This window comes from Sus scrofa, chromosome 2, assembly GCF_054392235.1.
Source record: "Sus scrofa isolate SSC_HxYL_T2T_F1_AM1 chromosome 2, Sscrofa_HxYL_maternal_Yorkshire_Landrace_v2.0, whole genome shotgun sequence".
NCBI lineage: Eukaryota > Metazoa > Chordata > Mammalia > Artiodactyla > Suidae > Sus > Sus scrofa.
This window is the reverse complement of record NC_139384.1, coordinates 147,613,886-147,638,258: the sequence shown is the minus strand read 5'-3', so window position 1 is coordinate 147,638,258 and position 24,373 is coordinate 147,613,886. Positions and strand designations below refer to the sequence as shown.

The window sequence follows — 24,373 nt, the reverse complement described above, 5'->3', positions numbered from 1 at the left end:
TATCCAGCAAGAATATCATTTAAAATGGAAGGAAAAATAAAGAATTTCTCCAACAAATAAAAACTAAAAGTGTACATCAATACTAAAGCCATTCTGAAAGAAATACTGAAAGGGCTCCTCTAAATAAAAAAGAAGTACGAAGAAATAGGATGGAGGGAATCACAATTGGAAAGCAATCACTTAAATAAGCCAGTATTCGGATCTAAAAGGAAAAAAAACTCAACCCTATTGTAAAAGTGACAATAAACACAAGGAACAGCAAAAGGATAAACGTGAAGATATTTTAAAAGGACATCAAAAGCATAACATGTGGGGAAGGAAAGTAAGAAAATCTAGATTCTTTTTTTTAGAAGGTGTTTGAGCCTATATGACTATCAGGCTAAAGCAAGCAGATATAGGAAGAGGTTAACATACTTGAAAAACAGGGAAACCACAAATCAAAATCAAACATTACATTCACAAAATCCAAAAGAAGAGGACGCAAGGATAAAATAAAAGGAAATCATCTAAAAAAAAAAAAAAAGGAACAAAGGAGAAACATAGAATCAACTGGAAAACAAGATTTAAAATGATAACAAATAGGGAGTTCCCATTGAGGCTCAGTGGTTAACGAATCTGACGAGGAAGCATGAGCTTTTGGGTTTGATCCCTGGATTCACTCAGTGGGTTAAGGATCTAGCATTGCCGTAAACTGTGGTGTAGGTCACAGACACGGCTCGGATCTGGCATTGCTGTTGCTGCGGCTGTGGCACAGGCCAGCGGCTACAGCTCCAATTAGACCCCTAGCCTGGGAACCTCCATATGCATGGGTGCAGCCTTAAAAAAAATAATAATAATAAAGCAAAAATAAATAAATAAATAAAATGGTAACAAGTACATATTTATCAATAATTACCTTAAATGTTAATGGACTGGATGCTCTAATCAAAAGACACTGAGTGGCAGACTGGATTTAAAAAAACAAGAGCCTAGAATATGCTGCCTATGAGAGACTCACCTTAGGGCAAAGGACACATATAAATTCAAATTGAGGGTATGGAAAAAATATTTCATGAGAATGGAAAAGACAGGAAAGCAGGAGTTGTAATACTCATATTAGACAAAATAGACTTTAAAATGAAGGCCATAAAGAAAGATAAAGAAGGACACAATGTAATGATAAAAGGATCAATTCAAGAAGAGGATAGTACATTCATCAACATACATGCCCCCAGTACAGGAGCACCCAAATACATACGGCAAATACTGATACAAAAGGATAAAGTGACGAGAATACAATAACAGTAGGAGACATCAATGAGCAGATCCCCTGGACAGAAAATCAGTATAAGGCAAGAGAGATCCTAAAGGACACAATAGAAAAGTTAGGCTTACTTGACATTTTCAGGACATTCCACCCCCAAAAAATCAGAATATACATTCTTTTCAAGTGCCCATGGAACATTCTCAAGGATTGACCAAAACTAACCTCAGCAAATTTAAGAATACAGAAATGATTTCATGCATCTTCTCTGACCACAATGGGATGAAACTAGAAATCAACCACAGGAAAAGAAATGAGAAAAAAAGTGACTACATGGAGACTAAACAACATGCTACTAAAAAATCAATGGGTCAATGAGGAAATCAAAAGAGAAATTAAAAAATACCTAGAGACAAATGATAACGAAAACACAACCATTCAAATCTATGGGATACCATAAAAGTTCTTGGAGGGAAGTTCATACCAATACAAGCCTTCCTCAAAAAAAGAAGAAAAATCTGAAATCAACAACTGAACCTACCACCTAAAAGAATTAGACAAAGAAGAACAAACAAAATCTAAAGTCAGCAGAAGGAAGGAAATCTAAAGATCAGAGATGAAATCAATAAAATAGAGATTCAAAAAATGATAGAAAAAAAAATCAATAAAACCAAGAGCTGGTTCTTTGAAAGGGTAAACCAAATTGACATACCTCTGGCCAGACTCACCAAGAAGAGGAGAGAAATAACTCAAAGAAAATAAGGAATGAAAACGAAGAAATCTCAACAGATACTGCAGACACACAAAAAACTGTAAGAGAATACTATGTATAATTATATGGCAACAAATTTGACACGTAGAAGAAATGGACAACTTTCTAGAGACATACAGCCCACCAAAACTGAATCAAGAAGAAATAGATCAATTGCACAGACTGATCACTAGAAATGAAATTGAATATGTAATAAAAACACTCCCTACTAACAAAAGTCCAGGACCAGATGCCTTCACAGGCAAATTCTACCGAACATACAAAGAATTTATACCCATCCTTCTCAAACTTTTCCAAAAGGTTGAAGAAGAAGGAATAATCCCAAAGACATACTATGAAGCCACCATTATCCTAATACCAAAACCAGACAAAGATACTACCAAAAAAGAAAATTATAGGCCAATACCCTTGACGAATATAGATGGAAAAATTCTCAACAAAATTTTAGCCAACCAAATTCAACAACATATGAAAAAGATCATACACCAAGACCAAGTGGGATTTGTCCCAGGTTGAAAAGGATGGTTCAACATACACAAATCAATCAACGTCATACACCACATTAACAAAAGAAAAGTCGAAAATCACACAATCATCTCAATAGATGCAGAAAAAGCATCTAATAAAATACAATGTCCAGTCATGTTAAAACTCTAACCAAAGTGGGTATAGAGGGAACAGACTTAACATAATAAAAGCCATTTATGACAAACCCACAGGAAATATAATTAATATTCAATGGAGAGAAGCTGAAAGTCTTTCACTAAAATCTGGAAAAAGATAAGGATGCCCACTCTCACCACTTTTATTCAAAAGTGGTGTAGTATTGGAAGTCCTAGCCATAGCAAACAAACAAAAAAAGAAATAAAAGGTATCCAAATTGGAATAGAAGAGGTAAAATTGTCATGGTATGCAGGTGACATAATACTATATGTAGAAAACCCTAAGGACTCCACACAAAAACTACTTGAACTGATCAAGGAATTCAGCAAAGTAGCAGGTTATAAGATTAACATTCAGCAATCAGTTGCATTTCTGTATACTAACAATGAAATATTAGAAAAGGAATATAAAGACACACTATCTTTAAGAGTCACATCCCCAAAAATTGAATACCTAGGCATAAACCTGACCAAGGAGGTTATATGCTGAGAACTACAAAATATTAATCAAGGAAATTAATGAGGATGCAAAGAAATGGAAAGATACTCCATACTCCTGGATTGGAAGAATTAATATCGTTAGCACCATACTACCATACTACCCAAAGCAATCTACAGATTCAATGCAATCCCTATCAAATTAGCCATGACATTTTTCACAGAACTAGAGCAAACAATCCAAAAATTTATATGGTGTTGCAAGACATGTTTTTATAATATTTTCTTAGCCTCTGCTGAAAACTCCATCTTGTCCTTCCTTACTTTGCCCCGTCTTCCTGCTTGAGAAACATGATGGTAAATGACTTCAGCTTAAGAACAAAGACCTAAAGGCATGGGTTATTCGCGGGGTCAGCTGAATGAGGACATAATGCATTGGTCTAGGCACACCGGACCTGTGCAGATTGGCAAGCCATTTGCACAAGCGCGATATGTCCTCTAAAGAATAAGAGAAAGAGGAACCTCTTGGCCAAGTGGTTTATGAGTGGCAGAATATGCATTAGCAAAGAGAACCAAGATGCAAACCTAGGCACAAAGGGTTGCTGCAAACAGGCATGCCATTTGCGGAAGCACAGTGAGGATTCTCTGAAATGCTATGCATAGATAGCTAACTCAAATGCTAATGATTCTTAAATGCCGAAAGTTTAGAGTAAAAGTTTAACCATCTACCAGCTAAGTGACTTTTAAAATAATAAAGGAACTTATAAAAAAATAATAAAAAAAAAACCTATATCCTGCACCTACAACCCCCTTTTCGCTTGACGTAATCCTCAAGAGCACAGTAAAAGCAGTGTGGTTTCTTGAGGCAGGGCTCTTGGTCCCTGAGACCTTGAGTCCTCCCGTTCCCACCTTTACTTAAGGTAAATGTCTCTGTGTCTTGTTTTATGTTAACTTTTTTTCCTTAAGTTCCACAGCACCCGTTCTTCCGCCCCATCCTGCTGAGCTGGTCTCGGCAATATGGAACCATGAAACACCCAGAAATGCCAAAGCAATCCTGAGGAACAAAAACCAAGCAGGAGGCATAATTCTCCCCAACTTCAGACAATATTACAAAGCTACAGTAATCAAGACAGTGTGGTTCAAAAACAGACACAGAGAACAATGGAACAGAAAAGGAACCAGAAATAAACTTAGACACCTATGGTCAGTTACTCTTTGACAAAATTGGCAAGACAATAAAAAGACAGTCACTTCAGCAGGTGGTGCTGGCAAAACTGGACAGTTTCATGTAAAGCAATGAAATTAGAACATATCCTCATACCATGCACAAAAATAAACTCAAATGGCTTAAAGACTTAAATGTAAGACAAGACACCATCAAACTCCTAGAAGAGAACATAGGCCAAACATTCTCTGACATCAGCCATACAAATGTTTTCTTAGGTCAGTCTCCCAAGGCAATAGAAATAAAAACAAAAATAAACCAATGGGACCTAATCAAACGTCGTGGCTCAGTGGTTAACGAATCTGACTAGGAACCATGAGGTTGTGGGTTCGATCCCTGGCCTTGCTCAGTGGGTTAAGGATCCAGCGGTGCTGTGAGCTGTGGTGTAGGTTGCAGACGCGGCTCAGATACCCGCATTGCTGTGGCTCTGGCATAGGCTGGCATCTGTAGCCCTGATTAGACTCCTAGCCTGGGAACCTCCATATGCCACGGGAGCAGCCCTAGAAAAGGCAAAAAGACATAAATTGAAATAAAATAAAATATAAAATAAATAAAATAATATAAAATATAAACAACTCGTACAACTCAACAGCAAAAAAACAAACAACCCAATTGAAAAAAGGGCAGAAGACCTGAAAAGACCTTTCTCCAAATAAGACATATGGATGGCCAAAAAGCAAATGAAAAAATGCTCAACATCACTAATTATTATAGAAATGCAAATCAAAACTTCAATGAGATACCACCTCATACCTGTCAGAATGGCCATCATTAGTAAGTCTACAAACAACAAATGCTGGAGAGGGTGCGGAGAAAAGGGAACCCTCTTACACTGTTGGTGGGAATGTCGATTGGTACAACCGCTATGGAAAACAGTATGGAGGTACCTCAGAAAACTAAATATAGAACTACCATATGACCCAGCAATCCTACTCCTGAGCACATATCTAGACAAAACTCGCCTTGGAAAAGATACATGCACCCCTATGTTCATTGTGGCACTATCCACAATAGCCAAGCCATGGAAACAACCTAAATGTCCATCAACAGATGAATGTATTAAGAAGCTGTGGTATATTTACACAATGGAATACTACCCAGCCATAAAAAAGAACAAAACCGTGCCATTTGCAGCAACATGGATGGAATTAGACACTCTCATACTGAGTGAGGTAAGTCAGAAAGAGAAAGACAAATACCATATGATATCACTTATAGCTGGAATCTAATATAGGGCACCAATGAACCTTTCCACAGAAAAGAAACTCACAGACTTGGGTTTGGGTTCAAAGAGAACAGACTTGTGGTTGCCAAGGAGGACGGGGAGGGAGTGGGATGGACTGGGAATCTGGGATTAATAGATGCAAACTATTGCATTTGGAGTGGATAAGCAATGAGATTCTGTTGTGTAGCACAGGGAACTCTATCCAGTTACTTATGATGGAACATGATGGAGGATATGCGAGAAAAAGTACACACACACATACACACACACACACACACACACACACACACATATATATACAAAACTGGGTCACTTTGCCATACAGCAGACATTGACAGAACATTGTAAATCAACTAATTGCCTATAATAAAATTTTTTAAATAAACAAAACATTAAAAAAATCACTATTTTTAAGAGCCACACATATGGATTCATACTAATTCTACCAAGTCACCTAACCACCGGGCATTAGGTAACTCCTTGATGTATTTTGCTGTGTTTCTATCACAAGAGGCCACAGTAAACACCCTTATCCCTGCATCTCTGTGCATTTCTCATTTGGCTCCTCAGGAAAATTCCATAACGGGACTGTTGGGCCATCGGAACGCACACATAAAACCTAATCCTTCTGAGGAGGCCACACCTATTTTCACGGCCAAAAGTGGACAGGGTGCCCCTCTCCAGGCCCTAGGTTTTGCCTGCCATATCTGCCACCCGAAAGAGAGTATCTCATTGCCACTGCATGTGTGGATGTATGTGTTTCTCCCTTTTTTTCAAATACAAATGGTGTCACGCGTGTCCAGCCCTGCAGGTGGCTTTTCCCACCATATGCTTCTGTCGCACCTTCTCCGCTTGCTCGTTCAAGGGGCAGGAAAAGAGTCACTGACTCAGGCCAAGAACCTCCCAAAGCCCTGTCTGGAGGATCACAGCTTCTCCCCGTGCTGATGGGGTCTCAGCGGATGCAGGAGCAGACAGGGGGCCAGAAAGGACGGCCACCACCAGCAGCAGCAGCAGTGGCGGGGAGGCCAGCCTCCTGGGAGTGAGGGCCTCTCTGCAAGGACAAGGCTGGCTCGTCCTGCCTGCGGAGCTCACGCCCACCCAGCACGTCCCATTGGCTGGCAGGCCTCCCTGTGGGCCTGCTTGACGGAACCAAGGGAAGGGTGATATCCACGCCAAACCCCTCTTCTGCCCAGGCTATAATTTCCTGATTAGGCGCCACAGTCACCACCCATCTGCACACACTGACTGCTTCCTGCCGCCCTCCCGCCTCTGGAGCACCCAGGGCTCCCAACATCGGCCCAGCAGACTTCAGAGTTCCTATCAGGCAGCACGTGTCACCATGAGACCCATCTGAGAGGCCACATTCCTCCCCCAGCGGCAGGCCCTCCTCAGAAGGGAAGCACGGCTTGATTTTTAAAGTTCAAACAATAGCTTTGATAAGAAAAAACAAGGGTGCTGTGAGACAGGGGAGCAGAGGGGACCATGTGTGGCCTGTGTTCACATACTGACTCTGCCAAGTGACAGTGATGACCCAGGCCAAACGACAGTGTCTCTTGCGTGCCGCTTGCCCACCTGTGAGATGGGTAGCCATCCCCTGGCAGATGGCCAGACACGCTGGGCTGTGATGCTGGTCCTTCCCCCTTAGCCCCGCGGCCATGGGTGTGTTCCAGGGCCACAGTGAACCTCAGCTCTGCCACCTGCTCATGGGAATAAGGAACGGACCGAAGCGTCGTTCTGAGATTCCAATCATGGAAGTCAAAAATCTTGTAAACAAAACTCCTGACAAAACAGAAGGAGGTATTTCCACGGTCACCAGAGAGAAGAGGCCACCCTTTGAGAGCCTCGGCCCAACCTCTGCCTGGACTCCGCTGTCACTGGCTTTTGCAAAGCCTTTCATCTCATGCCCCAGCCCCAGGCATCAAGGGCCCAGTGGGGGAGGGGCGGGGAGTCAAGGGCAGCTGTGCTCTCAGGACCTTGAACTCCGGGCCAGTGGGGGGGCACTGCTGGGAGACGTTGCCGTCCCATTGCCAGTTCACAAAAGATGGGGTCGACCCCCAGTGTCCTAAGAGTTTATCAGTCACACTCTTCGTCCCCCTCTGGCCTCGGCCACTCTTCCTTCTGATACTTCAGTTTCATTTTGCAAAAAGCCAGGCATACTTGGTGCCGCTTCACCTAGAGGCCTCGGGTCCCAACTGGGGGCTGAGTGCGTGGTGTGTAAAGCCCTCTAAACATACCCGAGGTTTAGCCTCAGAGGGTCATGATGTCACCCAAATAGAAGGCAGACTCCACGTGGTCGAATCTATTCCTGGGGCTCCGTTTTTAAAGGGCACAGTGCAGCAACCGAAAATCATCTTTAAGGAATTCCCATCATTATTGCCTCTCTCGAGGGCCGTCAGGGGGGATGCAGTTCTCACCCCACAAAGCCACTCAGTGTCCCCCTTTGTCCCCTTTCCATTCTCACCCTCCACCCTGGGTGGGAGCCTCTGTCCGAGGTCTCTGACTCCTGCCTCGCTTCTCCTTCCTCCTCCCCATCCCAGCTCCCACCGTGGAGCCTGTGATCTGCTTCTCCGCCTGCCCTGCTTGGTCCCCAAGGAGGAGAAGCCAGGAACTGACCAAGGAAAAGCCCTAATGCTCCTGGTCCCCTGCGGCTCTCCGGTCCATCCCCCAGGGCTGCATCCCATCGCGACAGAACTCGGGGAAGGCAGGCACGTGGCTGACCAAGCACAGGAAAAAAAAAAAAAAAAATCCTTGGTGCAGAGTGTGGGGACATGGGGAGCGCCTAAGTGTTGGTAAATCTCACTCCATCACGGGGAGCTCCCTCCTCCTCATGTCCCAGCCCCTGTGACGAGGCTCTGCGACAATCACCTCTCCTTCCCAAGGAGCCTACTCAGGGATTCAGAGCCATCTGCTCTCTTGAGAGCCTGTGGGACAGGAGAGCTGGCTGGGCGATTTGGGGCCAGGGGCAGAGAGGGCCAGGTAGGGACCCGCCGCTGAGAGCAAGGCCTGACCTGGCTGAGAGCAGCCCGTTTCAGGAGATGTCCTGTCTCAGCCACATGTGATGAAAACATCAAGAGCTGCAGTTGCCAGTGTCTCTGTGCTGGATGTCTAGGGCTGCGGGAATAGAGAGAACTCAGAGCCGCATGGATTTCCATGCCGAGACTGCTTCCTGCTGCTGGGATCAACAAGCAGCAAAAAAAAAAAAAAAAAAAAAAAAAAAAAAAAAAAAAAATCCGCCACCCTCCACACACCTCTAGCTTCTGATTCCATATCCTTCCTACAAGAGCCAGGAGAGTGCCTGGGTGTGACCAGAAGACTCAGGCTCCGGGTGTCCCACTGTAGCCCCAAACCACCGGGCTGGCACGATGCAGGGGAGCGAGCTCTCTGGGGACAGCTCTGCTGGATCCCAGGGCTGGGGGTTGGAGAAGGGTCCTGCCTTCCACAGCGAGGCCTGGGCAAGCAGAGCCACTTCTGCCCCGAGCAAATCAGCTGAAAGCCTGGGCCAAGCTTGTTTGCGTTGGTGAGAGCCCAAGTGGGAATTCCAGGCTGCCAGTGTTTGCTCTGCAGGCAAATAGAGCCAAAGAGAAATGCTGCTTCGGGACTTGGCGCCAAATATCCACGGGCTGGTTCTGCCAGCACCACCGAGCCAGCCCCCTGCCCAGTACCCTCTCCCAGCTGCGTGCCCTGTGAAAGCCTGCTGCTTGTGCCCTTCAGGGCAGCCTGCCCTCCCGAACCCGCAGGCCTGCGGCCGTGCCAGGGCTTCCCCGCCAGGGCCCAGGCTCCCCAGGTCCAACCTGTCCATCCGGCACCAGCCCCATCTGGACACCCACACATGGCTCCACCCCGCAGCTTCTTGCTCTCAGCTACAGGGTTTCACCACCACCACCTTGTCCTGGGCCCAGTCCCCCTCAGCCCGTGACCAGCACAGCCACTGCAGCTGGCCTCACGGCAGACGTCGGGCTGAGAGCCAGGAAGCAGGAACCGCGGCTATGGCTTTTTTTTTTTTTTTTAACACTCTCACATGTATTTTATTTAATCCATAGAGCTGGACAGTTTTATCGGCCCATTTTCTCAGATGAAATAGCCGAGGTTTCAAAAGACCAGACACCTTGCCAAGGTCACCTGATTAAGAAATCCAAGTCCCTGACTCGAAGACCAGGGTACAGACTAATTCGCCTCTTTGTGGGAAATTTTATTTTATTTTATTTTGCCTTTTCTAGGACCGCTCCCTCGGCATATGGAGGTTCCCAGGCTAGGGGTCTAATTGGAGCTGTAGCCGCTGGCCTACGCCACACCCACAGCAATGTGGGATCCGAGCCACGTCTGCAACCTACACCACAGCTCACCGCAATGCCAGATCCTTTACCCACTGAGCAAGGCCAGGGATAGAACGTGCAACCTCATGGTTCCTAGTTGAATTCGTTAACCACTGAGCCATGACGGGAACCCCCTTTGTGGGAAATTTTAAATCTTTTGTTCACTTCCAGAGGCCTGGGGAGATTCCCATGATTCCTAGCGAGAGCAGGTGGAGGTGTTTGCACATTTTCCCAAGCAACACTGGCACCTCCAGTGTGGGCAGCTGGTGAGGTCTGCCTTGTCCCAGCCCTGAATCAGAGCCACTGCCTGAGGCCTGGGTGCCCTGCTGACAGGGCTGCACCCACCAGGGCTCCCCTGGAAGCCCCCAGCCTAGAGACACCTCCCAGTTCGGCACAGAGGCAAGCTCAGGCCCACCTCCCTGGGCACCGGGACAAAGTTCTCTCCACCCAGGAAGGAGTGAGGCCACCTCCCTGCCTTCAGACGGCTTCCCCACAGCATGGTGATGGGTCCCACGCTCCAGAGCAACCCTTCTTGGCACCATTTCACACAACGCTCAACTTGTCCTGTGTGTGAATGTATGCAAATGCAAGCGATCAGAGGATCTTAGATGACACAGAGTCTCTGCATTCAAATAGTGATTGTCACTTGCCCAGGGAAACTGTCTCTCAGCCGTTCTGGCTGGAGGACTGTCTACCCTACTCAACTACGGCCACCAAGAAGGCCAGGACAAGACTGCGGCTTTCTCCTCACAGAACCCCCAGCACCCAGCACGGCTCAGGAATTAGTAGCCGGGGTATAAATGAAACCGTGAGTAAAAGCTTCTACCGGTCCTTGTCCTCTGGCCTCAGGGGAGCCCTCAGGTGGGCCTGGAGCCCATGGGCGCCCCCGTGGGACCCTCGTCCAGCCCTCTCAATCCTACACGTTTTCTACTGACCCCTCCCCACCAGGGTGGGTCTAGGCCTTTCCGCACTCGCTCGGCTACAGGAGGCAGTCTCTCACCGCAGGGGAACCCAGAACTCACCTCTCCTCTAAGAGGGCACTGCCAAGGTAACAGGCTTAAGGAACACTCCCAGCAATGGGAGCCAACGGGACATGGCCAGGATCTGACCTGGCCATTGGGGGGCAAGGAATGCCAGCCAGCCTGCCCCACCTGGGCCTTCGGATGGCTCCACTATGGCTGCACTGGGGTGGTACCAAGACCTTGGCAACTGCGGCAATCATGTGGCCAGGGATGACAGAAGATGCCACCTTTTAAGTAAAGGGTTCTAACTATGTGTAAGGGGAGGGATCAGACCAAAGTGCCCGAGGCTGCCACTTCCCTAGCCCCTGCATGAGGGGCCCCCTGTGCACTGCATGCCCACTCAAAAGAGTCCTGCCAGTCACGGCTGCACCCCCGGTGCACCAGCATTACTGTGAGCCTGGGGCAAAAGAGTCAAACTCCAAAGAGGGTTTCCAAGGCTCTGGGTGTGCAGATAGAGCTGTACCTGTGCCATGTGTGGGGACACCCACGTGGACGAGCCCAGCAGGGCTTCCAAGATCAGCAGGGCCACACGAGCTCAAAGGAGCCACGTGCCCCTCTTGGTCCAGCATCCTCAGGGGTTCCCCAGGAGCTCAGTGGGTCCCTGCCACTGAGGCCAAGGACAGAGCCAGCGTGGACCTTAGGTGTGGCTTCTGGCCACGGTGAGCCTCGAGCCTCCCTATCACCACCCCCACGGTCTGGCTGCGTCAGTGGGGGGCAGAGCCAGACTGCGGGGGCACCTACTCACGGTATGACCCCAGCTAACTCACATTGAGCTCAGCACTGGGCCAGGCCAAGGGCAGAGCTTCACACGCATGGCTTCCATAGGCCCAGCTTCCCAAGGTAGAGGAGATGTGTCATGAACACAGCAACCGTGAAGAGGGCAACTCAGAAAGCCTGGGTTTAATGGGGGACCTGTCACGGCCGGCCAGGCCCTCAGAGCCTGGGTGCTCGCACCCAGCTACCTCTCATCAACCTTCTCCGAGGACTGAGACTGCTTCTTCTGGGGCAAGTCTTCAAGTATCAGGCTCAGCACATGCACGATCTCATAGTACAGCTCCTGAAGCCTGGAAACGGAGGAGGGGAGGGGGCTGGGCTCACAGGCAGACGCCACGCCCCCTGGCCCCGCCCACTGCATGGTCCCACTGGCCCCTTCACCGGTGACCAGGACTTTAGCGCCAGGTCAGGCTGGGTTGGAAGCTCAGCTGGGACCCGGGGGGCTGTTATTTCACCCCACGTGTCAGACTGGAGATAAGAGACTCCTGGGCTCTGAGTGACTGTGTGGAGGTGCCCAGACCCCACCTGACCCACTCTTGGGCCAACAGTGGATGTTCCTAGGTACCCTCTCTTGAGCTTCTCCAGTCTATGGAGCCTTCTGGGGGCTTCTGTTGAGAAGCCAGGCTCCCTTCCTGCAGTAATGGCCGGTATGACCCCAGCTAACTCACACTGAGCACAGCACTGGGCCAGGCCAAGGGCGGAGCTTCACATGAATGGCTTCCATTGGCCCAGCCCCTCCTGTGACAGGTGTGAAAGCATCAAAGACTTGGCCAAAGTCACACAGGTAGAAGTGGCAGAACCAGGAGTTCCCGTTGTGGCTTAGCGGAAATGAATCTGACTAAGATCCATGAGGACATAGGTTCAATCCCTGGCCTTGCTCAGTGGGTTAAGCATCCGGCGTTGCCATGAGCTATGGTGTTGGTCACAGACACGACTCGGATCTGGCATTGCTGTGGCTGTGGTATAGGCCAGCAGCTACAGCTCCAATTTGGGAACCTCCATACGCCACAAGTGTGGCCATAAATAAGCAAAAAAAAAAAAAAGAAGTGGCAGAACCAGGCCAGGAGCTTTAGCTTCTGACTTGCCAGCCCTTTCCTCTGCCCTCAGAAAAAGGAAAGGGGTGGGTGAGGAGGGTCCTGGAGAGTCGAAGGAGCCAGTATATTTTTTTTTTTTTTTTTTTTTTTTGTCTTTTCTAGGGCCGCACTCGCAGCATATGGAGGTTCCCAGGCTAGGGGTCAAATCGGAGCTGTAGCCGCTGGCCTACACCAGAGCCACAGCAACATCAGATCCGAGCCACGACTGTGACCTACACCACAGCTCACGGCAACACCGGATCCTTAACCCAAGGAGCAAAGCCAGGGATCGAACCTGCAACCTCATGGTTCCTAGTCAGATTCATTAACCACTGAGCCACGACGGGAACTCCAAGCCAGTATTTAAATAGGGCTCAGAGTAGGCTGGGGAGGGCCCGGGGAGCAGGGCCCCCCTAGCCACAGGCCTGTCCACACCGCAGCCCAGCCCCTGTGCCCCCCCAGGAAGGGCCTCGCTCCACCCACCCAGCCCATCAGCTATTGTCACCCCACCACCACCCCCACCCCCCGCCCCTGGGCCAGGCTCAGCGGGGCTGGGACTGACTTGGAGACGGTGGCATCCTGGTTGTCCAGAGTGGACAGGTAGACATCAATGAAGGGAAGGCTCGTGCCAAAATCATCCAAGACCATGGGGTCCGTGTGCCGCAGGGTCTTCTTGAAGTTCTCCACCAGCTCAGCGAAACTTTTGTGGTCAACGTTTTTCTAGAGAGGGAAGCATAAAGAGAGCAAGGGCGAGGAGGACATGGCCAAGCTGCAGAGAGGCCTGGGGACCCCCCTGAGCCTAACCGCAGGGTCACCCGAAACCTTCGGGGCCTGGACGCCCCTGACTGAGGTCACCTGGGGAGCCACCATCCCTGACAGGTGACACATGGCTCAGCATTTCACCATGTTCTGGACAAACCTTGGGCACATCCGGACAGGTGGATGCCCCCACCTCCGAGAGGAAGCTGGGGAGGGAGGCACCGGCCACAGGGGGAGAAAAGGGCAGCAGTCAGGGCCCGGCTGAGCACCCCAGGCTCCCCGTGGGCAGCTCAGGGCCCCTAAGCAGGAAAGAGCAGACTCCTCCCCCGCTGCCCACCCGTCACAGCTGTAGCAGGCTTGACAGAAAATTCCAGCCTGCTGGGCTCATTCTCGTGCCAGGTGAGAAACACTGAGGGTAGTAACGCGTGTCAGGGCCTCCGCGGCCTCACCCACTCAGGGCACGGGGACTGAGCCTGCCTGTCACCCCGGGGCCCCCAGAAGTAAGCGTGCTCCAGGCCAAGTGCCCGGCGGTGGAGGTTTGCCCGTGAAGGAAGGAAATATTACAGTCACAACAGTCAGCTCTTGCGGAGATCCAGGGAAACCCCAAACTGCACAGAGTAAAGTCTGACTCTGGAAAGCACAGCGGTGGCGGGTAGCTGACTTAACCAAAGGCCGCAGATGCCCAAGGCTACCTGCCCTCCTCGTGACCATTCCTTCAGCCCTGACGGTCCCTCTGCGTGTCCGCCTACCTGTGTCTGCACCAGCCTGCTGACCTCCTCCTGCTGCCGCTTCAGAATCACCTGCTTCTCTTCCATGACGGTCACGTGTCTCTCCAGCATGAGCTCCCGCTCAAACTTTTTGATGGAGTCCTGGGGGCCGGAGGATGGAGGTGAGGGCCGGGCTCTCGCTGCCTACACCCCGGTGTCCTTCTTCCTCCGCCTCGCACTGCTGCTCGGGGCCCCTCGGCAGGAGCGCCCCCCTCCACCCCCACCCCGCGCAAGGAGGGCCAGCCTCCGGCTCAAGCTGCCAACGGGCGGTTGCGGTGACTTCCCAAGCGCCTGTCCAGCTGGCCACCGTCGCGAAGGAGGGAAGATACCCGGGCGCAGGGAAAAATCTGGGCTCGGGGAGGGAGGAGCCCATCTGGCTGCCTCCCCTCGGCTTCAGCAGGGAGACAGTTCCGGGTCCGCCCTCGAGCCGTGGCCCAGAGCCGAGTGCGCGCGCATGCGCGCCACACCGAACCTGCCCACCCCATCCCCAGGGGTGCCACCTCACCTCCGTGTGAGTGATCATCACACCCACGAACATGCTGAGGAAGATGAAGGAGGCCAGCAGGATGAAGGTGATGGTGAACGTGCGGCTCAGAACAAAATTCCGGTCATCCAGCTGCTGCTGCAGGTCTGTCCAGCCATCCACCTGCTCGGGCGGGGCGGCGTATGCCGAGTGCCTGGGGCCCAGAGGGCAGGCCTCCTGCTCACCTACCCTAGGGGAGCCCCAGCCGCACTGAGGAGCAGGCTGGCTCTACTTCCACCTCAGCCCCTCCACACCCCCTGATCCATGGACTCCAGGGCCTACGCTCTGGCTTGGCGACGCGGGGGACCCGGGTGGGGCACTCCTGACCAAGGGACCCTGAGGGCTCTTCGCCAAAAGGCCGCCCATCCTTCCCCCAGAGACAGCGCCTCTCTGCCAGGCCCCCCTTCAGAAAGACCTCAGTCTATCCAGAGTCCAACAGAATCTAGACTAGACTCGGGCTCTGCAGGCTTATTCTGGGGGGATCTGTGACAGCCTGTTCCCCCAAAAGGCGATGTGACGTGGGTTTCACATCCAGATTAAACTTGATCCGAATGAATTATCTCTTGAAGAGTTTTTATTTTTATTTACTTATTTTTGCCTTTTGTCTTTTTTAGGGAGGTACCCGCGGCACATGGAGGTTCCCAGGCTAGGGGTCTAATCGGTGCTATTGCTGCCAGCCTGGGCCAGAGCCACAGCAACGCCAGATCCGAGCCCTGTCTGCGACCTACTCCACCACTCACGGCAACGCCGGATCCTTAACCCACTGAGCGCGGCCAGGGATCGAACCTGCCACCTCATGGTTCCTAGTCGGATTCGTTAACCACGGCACCACACCGGGAACACCTCTCTCTTGAGAAGTTTTTAAAAGTTTTACAACTGTGTGGGACAAATAAGAATGCTGCAAGGAGTCACAACATTAGAGAGAGAGAGAGATGGACTCCTGGCCGGGGCACCGGCCCCTGCTCAGTCCTGGGAGGCCAGCCCTGCGCCTTCCCAGCCCAGCGAGGGGCCCGAACTTGGGGGAGGCCCAAGGAGAGGCCTGGCAGGTCCGCACACTCACACCAGCTGGCAGGCCCTTCCCAAGGCCCCGCCCCCACTAGTTTTTCCCAAACACGGTACCGTGGCCAAGCTGAAGAGGGTAAAGAAGGCCAAAGCCAGGTTCCCCCAGTTATTCAGGTCACCCCGCTCTGGAGCTCCAAACAGGCAGAAGCCCAGGATGGCGAAGATGAACATCAGGACAAAGAACAGGATGAGCACGGAGGCCACGGTGTAGACCGTCTGCCCCACGGCCGTGAGGAGCGTCTGCAAGGCAGAGGGACGGGGCTCAGGGCACAGCGGTCCGGCCTGGCCTGGCCTGGCACAGGGCGGATGGTCCCTAAACGGTGAGATGAATGAATGAATGAATGAATGGGAACCCGGCCCAGACTGAGGGCTGGCCCGAGCTAACAGGAGCTCAGCAATGCCTGGCCTCCACGCCTCAGTCACCAGGGCCGGATGGCCCGGGAAGGTGGGGGGCCCAGGTCTGGGGTCGTCTCCCCCTCAGCACCTCGAACAACTCCACTTGACCTGAGCCTGCCTGTGTGGCCACCCCACAGCGTCCCGCTCTCTCCTCAGCTGAGAGTCAGCCCTGACAGCTCTTCCAGGCCCAGGAGGAGCGGGAAGCCATCCTGGCAGGAGGAATGAAGAGGGCTGAGAAGAATGGGGCCTCCCACGCTTTCTGGGCCCTGTTTCGTGGCCAGGGCCCCAGCTTGCGACCTCAGTCTTCCCCATGAAATGGGCATCTGTCGTATCTCTCACTCTTCGTCGTCCCTTCTCCGGGCCCTGGAGTCTTACATACACACGTTCACCTGCCTAAATGCTGTCGCAGATGTCATGCCAAGGCAGGCAGATGTTATCCTTCTTCCCATTTCAAAATGGGGGACCCGAGGCTCAGAGAAGCAAAATGCCTGGGCCAGGGTCACGCTCTGATACAATGGCAGAGAGGAGGAAAAATGCCCCTGCCCCTTGTCCTGTGCCACCACGGTCAACCACAAAAGTCCCTTTTTCTAAACCAAGAAACTGTTTAGGAAAAAAGGTACTGGTAGACGTGGGACACAGGACAGCGGGGTGTTGACAATTTGGACTAACCTGGGAAGCAGAGAGACAAGCCAGGAGCCCCGGCTGCCCTGTACATGGACTGCTTTAGCAGCTCCCTGCAGGGTGCACCCACCCCCAAAGGCTCCCTCCTCGCCTTGGCCAAAGAAAACCAGTGGTGGAGCATTCATTCCAGGAAGAACTGAGATGCAAAAAATTGCCTCCAACCCTGTGAAAGAGACAGAACTGCTGAGACGGAGAGGTAAGAGCTCAGGAGAAACGCTGCAATGCTGTGCAGGCTGCAGCTGAGGTCTGCAGGGTGGGGAGGGGCAGGGCCCCAAGCAAGAACCTGGGGCACCACAGAGGCTAGTGCGCAGGCCCAGAGCCCCCTGAGGTCAAAGCCAAGCAGCCTGGAGAAGAGCCATGGAGAAGAGGTCAGGCTCTCCGGAAGCCTATGTGGCACCAACTCCTGACAGCTGGCCTTGGCCACGTGCTTCCAGCCCCGTCCAGGTGGGCCCCATGAGTCTGCAGGCCAGAAGGTGCAGACAGCCAGTCCCCGGGACGGTTGCCCAGATCCGCACAGGCTGGCAGCGCCTTCCCTGAGGAAGTCCTGGGCTTCCTAGGCCTACCGCCTGGCCCCCAGGAGGCATCTGATTCTGAATTCCCAAATTGTTTGTGGAAGCCGCTCCTACCTCCCAGTTCCACTCTCCTGGGCTCCGCGTCAAGCTACAGCTGCCCTCCTGGCTTTGGGACCTTCTGGGCATGGAGAGGACCTCCAGGCAGGGCAGGTGCCCAGGCCCCGCCACTCTGATGGGCAGCAAGAGCTGTGCTCCACGGAGGAGGAGGTGGGGAGGGAGGCGAGGCTGGTGCTCCCACCACAGCCCAGCGTCTGAAGGTTGTGCCTCAGGCTGAAAGGCAGGGGACCGTGAACCGAGTGGCCCTTGACTGCTCAGCGAACAGAATGTCTCTGTGTGCAAAACAAGGAACGATTTCCTCGTGGTGCAGGTTTATTGCCATGAAGGGGAAGACAGAATGTCATTTCAATTCATCAGGGAACCGGAGCCAAGAATGTGCCAGAGCGCCAGCTCTGGGCACTGAGCTGCAGCTCTGGTAGAGCCTCAGCTAGACTTCCATGAATAGAAATTATGCAAGGCTCCAGCTTCGGCACCTCCAGCGTCCCTGGGCCACTGGGCCGGGCAGGTGTCCAGAGGGCATTTGAGGCAGAGTCACTTCTGGGATCCAATGACATACCAAAAGCTACAGAAAGAGCCACAGCCAGGGGGGCTAGTGGTCCCCAGGAAACAGCTTTGGGATAGAAGGCTCTGCTTAATGACAGAAGGACCTAGAGGTCAAACATGGACTGTGTGTCGGTGCCCAGGCTGTGTCTGTGTGCCCGTGGATCTCTGCGCACGTCTACGAGGACCAAAGGCCCTGTGGCAGAGGCCTGTGGCCACCAAGCTGGCCAGGCTGAGCTCGGGGACAGGGCTTGTCTGTGGGGAGGGCTGTGTGCCCTTCTCTCGCCACAAGACCCCGGCACCTTCCCCTCTGACCAGGCTGCCACCACATGACACAGCCAAGACGATGCACCCAGCAGGCAGCTAGCGCCCGCAGCCAGGAGAGGGGTCAATCCGGGTCACTGCCCCTCCCCCAGCTCCCCAGGATGGAAGCCCCTCCTGCCACCAGTCCTTGCTGTGTCTTCCTCCCTGCACAGCCCTGGACCTCCTCTCCCTCAGCCCGCTGCCACCCCCTCCTTCCTCTCGGGACTCCCATGGGCACCTTCACCTCCACCTGATCTCTCCCTTGGCATCCCCTGAATATCCCCTCCTGCCTGGGGACATCAGTCCCCAGCAGCCCTCTGGTGGGAGGCCGCCCATCTCCCACTGGCCCTACTACCTTAGCCTCAGGGCCTCAGCCTCCACGGGCAAAGCCCCTGCTTCTTCCCATGCCCCGGGTTCCACCCCGTCCTGCCAGCATCCTGTGAGCCTTCAGCATCTCTGGGGGCACAGGCCATCCCCCAGGCCTCTTCATCCCTTGACTTTCACAGCTCCAGCGACCCTTGCACCACTTTAGGCCCCTGCCCCCTTGGTACCCAACACCCGAAACACCAGCTACTCGCCCCACTGTCTTTCACTGCCTCGCTCCGAGGTGCCCTCCCGCTGGCACCTACCTCCCAGGGGTGCCTTTCCATCCACCCACCTTACTCCCATCCTGCCAAAGCCCATCACCCCCTCCCGACTTCGAGGACACCTGATAGGGTCTGTCTCTAGCCCATGAACAAAGGAGGCCACTCTTAGGTGTGAAAGGCAGAGTGCCGTGACCTGAGACTTTAGAGACGCCCCCAGCTGCTGGGGGCACTTCTGCTTCAGGGCTCAGCAAAGTGGGAGGCACTGCGGGAAATGTGGATGGTAGCTGGTGATGGAGAAGAAAGGATGGCATCAAGGTGCAAAGATATAGACGAGCCAACCCCTGTCCAGGCGACAGGACTCTGAGGGGGAGGGGTCAAAGCCCACGCTCAAATTGATGACTTGGAAACAGAAGCAGGTGGGAGGCACCTGTCGCCAAAAGAAAATGTAAAAGACAGGAGAAGCCAGGTCTTGGAATTTGGGAGCTGGGGTGGGGGGAGTGGTGGTTTCCAGTTTAGACACCTTGAGTTCAAGCACACGAGACATCCAGGAAGCAGTTAGGTCTGAAGTTCAAAGAGAGGGGTGTAGGCGGGGGAAAGACCCCTAAAAGGTGGTGACTCAAAGAGACCAGGCAGAGGAGAAGACGACTCAGGATAGAGTCCTGAGGAAACCACACTCACGGGTCAAGCCAAGAAAACATGCCCCTGAGAAGTGATGCCTGAGAAGCTGCAGGAAAACCAAGAGAAAGCGGTGACAGGAGGCTGCTGGCCCCCTCAGACAGCTGGTGACAGTTACGGTGGTGTGGACGGAGGAAGCCCAGGCAGAAATGAAGCTAAGGAAGGGGGACCCGGAGAACAAACACCTCTTCCAGGAGCCTCGCCGTGAGGAGAAGGGGCAGGAGGACGGGATACGCTGTCCGGGAGGGGACGCAACAGGTGTGTGAGCCGGCCACAACAAAACGTCAAGAATGGCACCTGTGGCAGGGCCACCGCCCTAATACGTCCTCATCCCCGCCACCAAGCCCTGGGGCACACGCAGCCTCCCTGAGTGTCAGGCCAAGGTCTAGACAGACAGACACCAGGCTGGGCTGGGGGTAATCCCCCAGCAGAACAGGCTGACACAGCCTCACTGGTCAGACGGGCCCCAGCCAGCCCCAGGACACGAATACGCAGCAGAACCAGGGCAAACACTGTGCCCAGGATGAATGGCTGAGGCTGTGTTCGGGTCACCTCCAAGGTTTGTTCTGAAATCTCTGGGCTGAGGAAAGGCAGGTCACCTCGCGAGCTCTCAGCAGGAGTGGCATTTTTTTTCAGAGCTGCCCGAACGAGTAAGGAGACCATTCCCAGCGAGAGAAGCAGCAGATTTTTCAGTTGTTAGGGGAAAGCAGGGAATGGCCGGGGCCACCAAAAAGCTGGAGACTCCCGGCCATGTAGTCCAAAGGGTCTATACTGTAAGAAAATCCGCCCCCTTCGCAGCACGGGAGAGAGGAAAAGCCCGGCCAGCCCCCAAGTCAGACACACCCTGCAAAGCTCAGCTCTGGAATCTGACTGCTGAGTGGTCTTGGGTCGTGATTTCTGCATCTGCAAAATGGACCTAAGACTTTTCCTGGAATGGTGTCAAGGTCCGGTGAGATAATACAGGTAAAGATCAACCTGCACACACGAGGACTCAATCCCCGGGTGACAGAAGCAGCGTTACGCCCTCATCAGGGGCTGGCGGGCACCTCTGCTCTCCCAGAACCACGGCCCCCCCGCCAGCTCGCTCACCCGGATGCCGCGGCTGTAGGTGATAAGCTTGAGGATGCGCAGGGACTGCATGCCGTCGGCAATGTTGAGGTAGGGGTAGTGCTTGCCCTTGACCTTGCGGAGGCCGTAGGGGACGAAGAGGATGGCAAGGATGATGACATCGAGCAGGTTGTAGCCGTCCCTCCAGTAGGCGACGGGGTCCACATAGAGCTTCATGCAGAACTCGGAGCTATAGACGGACACGAAGATGACCTCCGAAACCTGTGGGGGCGGCAAGGGTGGGAGGGTCCGACTCCCGCTGCCTGGACCACCGGAGCAGGGGTGTGTGTTGGTGGGGGAGGGCGCTCCTAAGTCAGCCACACAGGAGAGAAAGCCAGGCAGAGCCCCGGGCACAGAGCGGGCACGCGGGGCCTGACTCCCTTCTCCTGCTGGGTCTTCCCCACCCCGTGGCCCCGAGCCTAGGGCTGGGTCTCACCCAGGAAGCGTGCGGACGACTGACTGACGGACAGACAGAATGACGACCTAGGCCCAGGAGGAGGTGCATGGCAGGCAGCCTGGATGTAAGGTTTCTGAAGAGACGATCTCGGGGTGCTCGGGCCGACCTGCCTGTCCAGACTTTTCGGAGTGATCTGCTTACACAGGCACTCGCGGGTCCTCCAATGTCACCCATGCTGAAAACCTACTTTCGAAGACTATTCTGCTTTTTTCCACTTTTATACTTTACAAAATCATCTTCCTCAGATTCTTTTCACGCATTCCCAACTCCGGTGGCTTAAAGGTACGTTTTGAGTCATCGAAGGTCCACCTTATCAGCAATGCCTTCATTCACTGAGGAAGTGCTGATTAAGACTCTGCCATGGGAGTTCCCATCGTGGTGCAGTGGAAGTGAATCTGACTAGGAACCATGAGGTTGCGGGTTCAAGCCCTGGCCTCGGTCAAGGATCTGGCATTGCCCTGAGCTGTGGTGTAGGTTGCAGGCGAGGCTCAGATCCTACGTTGCTGTGGCTGTGCTGTAGGTTGGCAGCTGTAGCTCCGATTGGACCCCTTGCCCGGGAACCTCCATATGTTGTGGGTGTAGCCCTAAAAAGCAAAATAAATACATTGATTCATTGATTTAAAGGGAAAAAAACAAAGATTCTACCATGGGCCAAGTTATCACCATTTCAGGCACCAGGAAATGCATCAGTGAATAAGACAGAAAATGCCCATCCCCCAGGGAGCTGAGAGTCAAGTAGTGGGAGACAGAAATGAATGTTTAAACAAGCACATATACCTACATACATCTCGAGCATCATCCAGGCAAGAGAGGAGGCTGGATTGGATTGGACTGGACTGGACTGGGGGACAGTGTGGAGCTGAAGAGAAGAGGACAGAGGGCAGCTATAATTTTGTAGGCAGTGATGACAGGACTTGCGGACCGACTCAGGGACGCACAGGGAAGAGCATTGGTCTGTACAAGGGAGACTCGAGTGGTGCAGATGGAAAAACGGGGTAAGCGCTGATGCCTTTCACTGAGTGAGTCTGAGGTAGGTTGAAGGGGGCTAGAGAGGGTTTCTAGAGGGAAATAGAAAGGTTTTTGAGGTACACCACCTTTCAAATATATGTCAGAGGTTGTGGCAGGAAATTGTAACCCAAGCCACAACCACCCACTGGGATAACATCAGGGCAGCTGCTGGTGGTGTCTGCCCTGTATACTTATATTTGTGGTCTCCACATAGCAACCATTTCCATATACTTTTATCTCAGTTAACGACAATGTACCATTTAAGATACACCAAAAAACGTAGAAAGAATCCTATAATGAGCCACCATATACTACCACCCAGCTAAAGAAATAAAACAGCACCACTCCAGGCAGTGCCACTCATTGGTTAAATCCCCTTTCCTTCCCACAAGTGTAATCTGATTGTAAATCTACAGACGGTCTTGCTTGTGTATTTTATACTTTTACCACATACGGAGCCCTGAAACTACATGGTCTTGTTTTGCATTTTTAATACTCTACATAAATTGCACATACTCTATTCCTTAGGCAACTTTTTTTTTGTTTAAAATTATCAGACTCATCCGTGTATTTATACATAATGTAGTTTAGTGTTTTTCACCACTATTTAGCAATTCCATTTATGAAAATACTATAATTTCTTTATCCAGTTACCCACTGAGTGACATTTGGCTTCTTTGGAATTTTTTTACTACTGCAAAGAGTATAAAATTATGAAAAGTTTGAGCCAGATGACAGGGCCATTGAAAAGGCAGACTTGAGTGCTTTCGCCCCTGGGCCCTCTTCCCAGCCAGATGTGAGCACGAGAGAGCTGCAGGTCCTTGAACCCGCAAGCAAGCGTATCCTCCATCCCCTTAGGGACCAGACTCTACCCCACACCACCACCGATGCTGAGTGCCCAATCAGGCCCCCAGCTACTGGGCCGCCGGCACCCACTTTGGAGCACCCAAAAGAGCATTCTCCTGTTAAGATCCAGTTGTGCCTGGTGATGCTGATCCACCTTGGCATAAGGATACCCCTTCCTGTCGGTGATGGAGGTGGTCGTGGCTGCATCGTCTTTATCATCTGTGTGCGCTCTCTGGACGCTGAGATGTAGATGGTCAGCTTGCCTCGGAGTAACTTCTTCCAAATCCCACAGCGCTCATCCTCTGCCCGATCACCTTCTCTGCTGTCCTTGTTGTGAGAGGAAACCACTCCAAACTCATGGCAGGGCTACTGGGCCGAATCACTGGGTGCCTCTGTAGCCATAATGCCTATGCTACCTTTCCCTTGGGACAGTGAAGACAGCAACCTCACTCACCCTGCAGATCGCCGGGGGCAGGGGAGCTCCCCTCGTTTCTCTCTGAAACCCGCAAATAAGATCATTGAAATAACTCCTCCCGACCCCCACCACACTCCCAGGCAACTCCCGGCATCATGGTTTAGAGTACACATGTGACAAGTTTTTCTCTGCGACACAGCGAGGAGCAGAACTGCTCGATGGAAGAAACGAGCGTCTCAGCTTCGATGGCTGTTGCCGAACTGTATTCTTGCACCAATTTACTATCAACACTGTTCCTGTGACATCTTTGCTAACACTTCCTACTGCTGGACTTCTTAGTTTTTGTGAGTCTGATGAATATGAAATGGTATTTTTCCATTTTAATTATCAGTAAGTATTTCTATAGCTCTAATTGTCTCATGTTATCTCTAATAACGTCTCTAATTATTAATGAAGTTGGGCATCTTTTTATATGTTTAAATTGGAAAGTGTCTGCTCTTAATCTGTCACCAAATTTTCTGCTGGCTTGTCTTTTTCTTACTGATTTTGAAGACAATATTTCCCATACTTTGAAACCTAACCCTTTACCTGGTATATGTGTTTCAAAGAGCTTCTTCTATACTGATTTAGCTTTTCACCTCGTCCATCAATTTTGATGAATAGAAGTTTGAAGTGTTAATGGAATCAGAATAACCAAACTTTTTCTTCATGGTTACATACTTTGTAGCTTAAGAAAACTTTCCCCGAGAGATGATATCAATCTTCTACATCTTCTTCCAAACATTTTAGAGTTTCACGTGTCGAGTTGGGTCTTGACTCTAGCCATGAATGCCAGAAGGTAGAGAACCAACTGTGTGTTTTCTCCTTAGGC

General features: G+C 51.8%; 1 protein-coding gene across 1 annotated transcript in view; it reads right to left on the bottom strand.

The window, feature by feature from the left end:
• Window positions 1–11,774: 11,774 nt before the first annotated feature.
• The window catches only part of CATSPER3 (cation channel sperm associated 3), a gene marked incomplete at its 5' end in the record, with an annotated part of 35,453 nt that continues 22,854 nt past the window's right edge, over window positions 11,775–24,373 (bottom strand). Inside the window, 6 exon segments of the mRNA NM_001244299.1 lie at window positions 11,775–11,964; window positions 13,310–13,467; window positions 14,256–14,375; window positions 14,779–14,919; window positions 15,916–16,098; window positions 20,759–20,998. Of these exon segments, the coding sequence (NP_001231228.1) occupies window positions 11,859–11,964; window positions 13,310–13,467; window positions 14,256–14,375; window positions 14,779–14,919; window positions 15,916–16,098; window positions 20,759–20,998 (948 nt within the window). The 3' untranslated portion in view covers window positions 11,775–11,858.